At 37.0% G+C, this 8,335-nt stretch overlaps 1 protein-coding gene across 1 annotated transcript in view; it reads right to left on the minus strand.

Annotated features, from left to right (window-relative positions):
• Positions 1-796: 796 nt before the first annotated feature.
• ARL14EP (ADP-ribosylation factor-like 14 effector protein) overlaps positions 797-8,335 on the minus strand; it is an 8,023-nt gene continuing 484 nt past the window's right edge. Inside the window, exons 2-4 of the mRNA XM_009334513.1 lie at positions 4,952-5,458; positions 3,821-3,951; positions 797-2,336 (exon numbers count right to left, since the gene is read on the minus strand). Coding sequence (XP_009332788.1) covers positions 2,108-2,336; positions 3,821-3,951; positions 4,952-5,374 — 783 coding nt within the window. The 5' untranslated portion in view covers positions 5,375-5,458 and the 3' untranslated portion in view covers positions 797-2,107. The remainder of the gene's footprint in view (positions 2,337-3,820; positions 3,952-4,951; positions 5,459-8,335) is intronic.

The raw sequence follows: 8,335 nt of genomic DNA on the forward strand, positions 1-8,335 counted from the left end.
AGCTCAGTTTTACTGGAAAAAACCCAGTCTCCTGTAGTTTCTATAACAATCAACAGTACCCATACTTAGCGCGGGTTTTTAGTCAAACAGCAGTCCTATGCATTTTGTTAGGAAACAACTCAAGTGATTTATTTGGGAAAGAACTCATTGCTAGTGAATCTGTAAAATGAGAGACTGAATATACTAACTTTTCAGAGACTTAATGGAGTAGCAGAAATACAGTTCTAATAATGGGGTGCTCTGGGCAATTTAAGCTACTGGTAGACTCATGTTTCACTGCAGTGAAATGCTTTAACAGTTACTGAATCCAAAGTCTAACTGTGGACTTAAGTGAAGTTATATTCATCAAACAGTTGGAAGCCTGTTAAGTTTATTAACAATGGGTACTGCTGACTTGGATCTAATTTAAAAAATAATAAATACATAAAAATTACAAGGTTGGACCAGTTTTTCCCCCTCTTGCTTTCATGGAGGTATATATTTACATTGTCATCTAATTCAAAAGGTTGCTTAAGAGATGAAACAGTTCCAAACATGGATCAAGCACACAAGATTAATTGCTGTGTCAGGATAAGCATGCTCTGTAGTCAACAAAGTAAAACATATTAAATGCCACTTGCATGTAAGGGAAGCCATGGCTATTACACATTTGTGGTGTTGCTGCCTGGAAAAGAGCGTAAAGAGCATGCTGCTCTCCCTAAATAAACTCACATGATGGTTCTTGTGATAAATGTGGCTGGAAGGCCACGGAGACAGACGTCCATTGGAAGAACAGCCAATGCTCTGACCAAAAAAAGAAAGTCCGTTTAATTTTGTAGCAGATTTAATAAAAATGTAGTACAAGTATACTTCACTAGGACCAGCAGAGGTCAGTACAACTCAAAGTGTAACTTTGGCTTTTAGCATTGTAACTGTCATGACACTTACCAGAAAATACTCTAAACAAATAGCAAGATCATACAACTTTATCAACTAAGTCTTCAGAAATCAATAGTTAAGAGTATTCTTGAATAAATGTGACCCAATAAACATGCAGATCTTCCAAGTCTATCACAAAAGTAGGAAATTTATCCAAAACACAACAAAAATACCAAGGAATAACACTTTAAATGTTACTAAGATTTCAATTATAAACATTTCTTTTCCATAAATCCTGTTATATTGTATATTTTAATGTTCTGAGGATAGATATTGCATCAACCAAACATAATTTCAATTCAACTGTTTAGTTTTTTGTAGCAGTCTGGCTATTCTTAGTTTGGGAACAGACACTCAAATTCATTTCAGCTACATGTAAACATTTACCTTAAAAACAAACAACAATAAAAAAAGGGGAGAGGGCTGCTGAAGTACTGGTCCAGGCTGATAACAAACACAGCAAAATTATTTCAATTGTGTTATACAGCAACCAGGAAAACAGTACCACAATTAAATACTTTAACATATTTTCCAATGCCATGACAGTTTAATAACACTTTAACAGTGAGGCTTGAATTCAAAAGGATAACTTGACCTCAAATCCCAGTAACTGGGATGGGATCTGAAATCCTAAATGCCTTTGAATCCATTTAAGTGAACAGGATTCAATTTATCAGATGTAGCTGGGATAATCTATAGAAGATATAGCATTCGCTATTAATACTGGAGAGGGCTTTATTAATTCTGCATGTAAATTCACTGAGAACTTTTAGAGTGTTGCACATAAACCAGCTTCAAAACCATGAGATCCTGAACTAGAGAAGGCAAAATGAGGGACACCTGGAGATTGTACACTCTACAAAGCAGTATATGAAACGATGGTGAGTGGCTCAGGATATGTCACGTGAAAATTTAGGATCTTGTACTTAAATACAGTGAAAGACTGTTCAATGAGAACTTACTTGGATGACTAACAAGACTGAGTGCAAGGTAGAACGAAGTGTGAAAAGGCAGTAGTATGATTAAGAATATTTCCATAATCGTACTGAAAATGAATGTGAAAGTGAGAACATCAATCATGTGGATCATGATAAATTCCAACGGCTTTCATTAAACCACTAAATGATTAATGTGCTGTGTTTAATCAAAGCATGGAATATATACTCAGGATAAACAATGTGCATATACACTAACCAACATGCTTATTTCTAATTATTTCTCCTCCTTCTATCTCAATTTGCTCATATAGCCACTTGCGGTCACAGCGACATTCGGCTCCACACTTGTTGGAGCCACACTTGGGGCAAGCGTAGAAACATCCCAGGCAATCTTCATCAAGACAATCACAGAGGTCCATCCCACTGTAAAGTAGTAGTCCCTGGCTATCGTAGACTTTACTCTTGGCTGGTATAACTTGCCTGTATAATGAAAAACAACAGTTATTTCCATGTTAAAAAATCCACCTATTTTAATGCCAAGCTGCTAATAGTTGTGGACAGAAGTTTGCTTTCTTCAGGTGTTCATTTTAACACTCTGTTAATTTAAAAGATGTATATATGTTACTGTATTTGATAACGTTTCTCAGTCCCAATTGTATCTCCACTATAGTGCTTTTGAAATAATTTCAAGAATGGGAAGTTTTTACTTCTTCAATAGCACGCTTATTCAACCACTTATGAATATTCTTAGTTATATGATGTAGACTTCAGATTACCTTTCAGATGATGTGAAATGCTCCCTTAATTTACTTTTCTTTTGTAAGTGTAGCTACAATTCAAAGGAGGTCATGTAGAATCATTTAGGGTGTGCACACCCTAATTTAAAAGTATTTTTAATGCTTTTATCTTTACCCATCTCTGTAACAGTTCCATTAAACTGCAGAATCACAGAAAAACTCTGTTTGGAAAGGACCTCTGGAAGTCACCTTGTCTGACCCTCTGTTCGAAGCCAGGTCAACTCAAATTAGGTTGCTTAGGGCTGCATCTAGTTGAGTTCTGAATAGCTCTAACGTCAGAGATGCCACAACACTTTGGATCCAGTGTTTTAAAACATACGTAGAAGAAGTTTTCCTAACATCTCATCAAAATTTCTCTGGTTGCAACTTGCGCCCAAACTGAGTAGAAGAAACAAATGGAGGGGAAAAGGACGTGTGGCTTGTGAACAGCACATCTAGCATCTGTTTCTGTCTTGTAAAGTTAAACTTAGGTGGAGAGCAGGGGAAAGGTATTAATGTGATCTGTCTTGCATGTTTTAACAAATATTGTATGACTAGTTAAAGCTGGGACTTCTATCACTCTCCTATTAGGACAAGACTGAATTGGTCCAAACTTTCGGTGGAAAATGACAGACAAAATTCAGCTGCATATACCTTTCCTCTGTAGAAAGCGTGATTTTTAAAATCAGTCACATTAGAAGGTTGTAATTTGTTAACTAGTATTGTCCAACTGGGAGGCTAACTTCCTTTTTTAAAAGGAAGGTAAGGTCCTAACTTGCACAGTTTTTTTTACAAAGTGTAATTACTGAGTTTATCGAAAGATGACAACTCCAATATTTTAAGTGTAGTCTGCTTGATCCTACTGGATTCAAATTTAGCCTATTATCAGAATTTTACTTTATGCATCAATTAATAGCTTCATCTATGAACTGTGTAGTATTGTCATGCCTTACCAAATACTTGTTTGTATTCTAATTGTCTGAAATATGGACTGTAGGCTAACACTTTATCTTTTGTTTTATCTCGGTAATGAGAGTGAGCTTTAACATCCTCAAACCAAAAAAGCAATCCATAAACATGCAAACATCCATATAGAAAATGTTACAGTGTTACAAGGACACTTACCATCACAGACATTTTATTTTGAAGTGAAAGTTGAAAATAATGTAAATACAGGAAACAGCTCACCTGTCTGAATTAAATGATGCATTTTTTGCCTGCAGCCGCCTTTTTTCCCTTTTACTGGTCTCAGGAGTGAATTCAGTCTGTCGTCCTGGATTAGCAAACTGTAGAGACTTTAAAGCCTTAGCTGTACGCCCCTGAACAAAGACAGAAAATCTCATTTAATTACAAATACAAACCTAAATTCATAAGAAAATGTCCAGTCAAGCCAGGATATTGTAATAACTTAGGTAAATTGTTGAGCTGAACGCTAAGCAGTGGATCTCCCAGGAAAAACAACTTAAATCTTAAAATTTTTATACTGGAGAACTGTACCAGTCTCAAAACCCAACAGTACAAGCTTTATAGTAGCAGTTTTAATCAATGCTTTCAAATTTCACCCCCTATCAGTCTCCTAATCATACTGACATGTAACTGAAAAATACAGTTGGGCTGAAAGGGACAACAGCTCCTAGAAGGCCATTCTGCTTTGCTATAGGGCATATATGGATGAGCTCTTACTGATGTGGTTGCCCACACTTCTACTGATTACCTGCATACACCTTGAATAATGCGTCCAACAATGTATCAGCTGTATTCCAAACTCAGCACTTAAAGCATTATCCTCCCACACCAGTTCATTACTGCCCCTGAACAAACGCCACGGCCTTCACAGCTCAGACACCACAACACAACCACACTTAATTCACCTCAATGCACATTCACTTGGTCATGAACTGCTAGAGAAAGTGGATTTTTTTTTTTTAAACTGAAGAGACTAAACCAGAAGTTTATCTCAACATCCTTAGAAGCAACCTTTGCAGTTCTAAGCACACGAGCTTGTTTTTTGTAAGGCTTGAGTAACAGCTTAAAATACCAGCAGCAGTCTGGTATTTACATAACTTACGAGTTGTAAGTCATCCTAGTACACACAGTCATTTGAATTTAAAAGGCCATAATATTTAATTAGGAAAGAGGATTGTTTTAAGGTCCTCCATATAAAGGTTTAAATACAGTAAACTTCCACACATCTAAAAGACTACACCCTTTCATATTTCTATTAAAAAACTTTATTTCTTTATGTAGGACTTGTATGAAGCCCAATTCCAATAGCTTGCAGAACTAAGCGGGGGTGGGAAAACTAATCCATATACGTACGTCCGAATCAAGTTTTCTTCTTTGGCGATCTTCGGATTCAACATCCACGGTTCCATTTATTATCTGCATACATTTGGGACAAAGCTTCCAACCAGGTACAAACTGTCTTCCAAACTTGGCGCTTAGAAAAGTTGCGTCATCTAAGTCAATTGCACGTAAGTTTTTCTTTGATAGTTTTCTGTGTATATTAAAGGGATCACAACATGATTTTTGTAAGTCTTCAAATCTTTCAATGTAAATTTTTGCATGGTGGAAGCAGATTGTATTGTTCTCTGAAAGGGTTATTCCAGTCCGAAGCTGAAGTAACAGTAGGTCAGATGAAGATACATCTTGCTTAGTCTTGAAGCCAGTGTGACGGGTATAATAGGTCTTATGGCATTCATTGGTAGCTTGAAGCTGAATTCCAACTGAACAAGGATCCATTTTACTTTATCAGAACAACTTATTTCACTTACTTTGCCTAAAATGAGTTCTTTGAAGTCTTTAGTAGTTTCTGTGAAGATCACCCTAGAAAAAGCATTAAAATCAATCAGATTTGTGCTGCAAACCTTTACCTGTAAGCTTGACAGACTAGGTTTAAGTAATGTAAAAAACATGGAAAGAAATGATAGCCTTCTAGTCTAGATAAGACTAAAAATACCCTGAATTTAATTCTGGAATTAAACCATGCATCTTATATTCCTTTCAGAGGCATTTTTTCCCAGCTACAATACGTATCAGTTAAAAATGTTTAGTAACATTACTTTCTCAAAAGCAATCTGGGAGCAAGGTATGAGATGGATGAATTGTTCAGACAGCAGCCTGCTCTGGTCATCAGTTTCCTGGGGGCCCACTCTCTTGGCACAATCCCTGTTAGCCAAGCCCTGTTGCGAAGATGGCCTACAGGAAGAGACTGCTGATGGCTAAACAATTCACCCATCCTGTTTTCGAGTCGTTTCTAGGAAAAAAAGCTGCTGAAGGTAAGCTGCACGGGCTGTCTGATGTCAGTTAGCAATTCACATCTAATAGCGCTTTCCTGTATGTTCTTCCCATGTATATCAGGTGCAAGTCAACACACACAGGATCAACCTGAGCCTTTTCAAGAAACAGCCTGTGGTATACACAAAGATCGGTGGTTCTAAATGTGTGCAGCTGTGGTCATGTGGCCTTTCTGTGCAGCGCTCTCCCACTGAAATCCATGTCTGTTTGATGTAAATATTGGGCAGTTATTTAAAGTTAAACACAAATACAATTACCAAATACAAAGCTAGCTACGGCAGAGTGGTCTCGTACCCATGCCAAAGTTTGTTGCAAATCCAATGCTGGCCCTAAAACATCAGAGACTGAGCCCATCTTGCGCTATTTTCCACCACACATAAAGCACAAATTTCTACCAGAAGAAAGGAATTAATTTGCTTTCAAAACCTCTGAGAACCTTAATTCAATGAATACAACCTAACTGGGATCTTAATGTTCACCTACGCACTACTCTGCAAAGACAAAATCAGACAAATTAAAAAGCATGGTGTACTGGTTTTGGCTGGGATAGAGTTAAATTTCTTCATAGTAGCTTCAGATTTGTACTGAAAATACTGTTGATAACATGCTGATGCTTTAGTTACTGCTGAACAGTGCTTACACAGTGTCAAGTCCTTTTCTGCCCCTCAGACTGCCCTGTCAGTGAGCAGGCTGGGGGTGCACAAGAAGTTGGGAGGGGGCACAGCCAGGACAGCTGACCCAAACTGACCAAAGGGATATTCCATACCATATGACATCATGCTTAGCAATAAAATTGGGGGGGAAGTTGGTGGGGAGGCTGCTGCCCAGGAACTGGCTGTGCATCGGTTGGTTGGTGGTGAGCAATTGTTTTCACTTGCATGGCTTGTTTTTCTTGGGTTTTATTTTCCTCTTTTTTTTTTTCCCTTAATTTTTTTTTTAAAGTTCTTTTTAATTATCAAACTTTTTTATCTCAACCCACAAGTTTTTCTCACTTTTACCCTTCCTATCCTCCCTCCCATCCCACCTGGGGGGGGTGTGAGCGAGTGGCTGTGTGGTGCTTAGCTGCTGGCTGGGGTTAAACCGCAACACAGTTATTTGTGCTAACCACTGTTAGCAGGGTAATTTGGCTTTTTAATCAAGAAAGTATCAGCCTATTGTATAATGGAAAACGTCTGGGATGCTGCTTTCAATGAAATAAAAGCAAATAGCATCATACACAAACTAATGACATGAAATGTGTAAGTTTATCCAATATACAGAAATACGAACACAGCAGTGCAGAAGTTTAACATAGAACAATCAGAAGTTAATAGGCTTTTAAAAATTGCTCTGAAAAGCCATTGCCTGGAGCATTTTTGCGGCAGAAATCCTCTTGCTTGTAATACTTTAGTTTTCCTGAAACAGATGTGTATATCTGAAGCGATTACACAACACATTTCCATATATTAAACTGTATGCACAGTAATTTAAAGGTCTTGCATAGGACAACATAGACATATTGTCTAGTGATTTAACTCATCCAAATATAAATGATACGCTGGGCTATACTCAGGCCAGTAAACTTGCTTTAAAGTATAATTTTATATCTGATTCAAGACAGAACTGAGTATAACTGAACAATTATTTTTAAACAAGTTTTCTCAGCCTGCTGTTAAAGGCTCCAGCTTTCACATTTAAATTAAAGCAAGAACAATAGAGGCATAAAGAGTCCCGAACGTAGAGGCACAATGTTATAAACACCTGAGTTTGAAAAAAGGGTATGTATTTCATTCTGAAAATAAAGTAAACTTGGTTCTGTTTTTTGCAAGTTATCTGAAAATAGAAAGACTTAGGTCAAAACCTAAATCCTGCATTTTAAGGACTAGAACTAGTTCAGTCCTAAATTGCTAGGCTATCTGAACTCTTCTTCACTGAAATTTCTGTATTCTAAGTTAACCAAGACCTCTCTTGAAGTTTTGACTCTGCACAGCTCTTCAGATCTGCACTGAATAATACAAATAAGGAGTAAACTGTAGATATCAATGAAGTTTTTAAAATTCTTATTCTCAGCGCCTGCTGAGCACTGAGTGCTCTGTTAAGTTTTACTACACATAGAAGTTCCAGTGCCTCTGCCTATTTATGTACTTTTACTGTGGTACTGACTTTGAATGATTTTTTTTCTCTTTTAAAGACCATCTGTCAAACTTTACCATCTTAGTAAACCAGCTATACTCAGAACTAATCTTTTTTTCATTAGGTACACAAAGTTTGTCTTTCAAACTAAGGTAACAGGAAGCGTATGATCAAAGCTCACTGCAGCTGAGTTAACATTTTAACAGCAATTTAGCTAATACCAAATAACTCAATTCAAATAAGTCTGTTGTAGGCTATGCATCAAGCTTGCTTCAAATGCTAAAATGTTTTCTT

This window comes from Pygoscelis adeliae, unplaced genomic scaffold (assembly GCF_000699105.1).
Source record: "Pygoscelis adeliae isolate BGI_AS28 unplaced genomic scaffold, ASM69910v1 Scaffold171, whole genome shotgun sequence".
Taxonomy (NCBI): Eukaryota; Metazoa; Chordata; class Aves; order Sphenisciformes; family Spheniscidae; genus Pygoscelis; species Pygoscelis adeliae.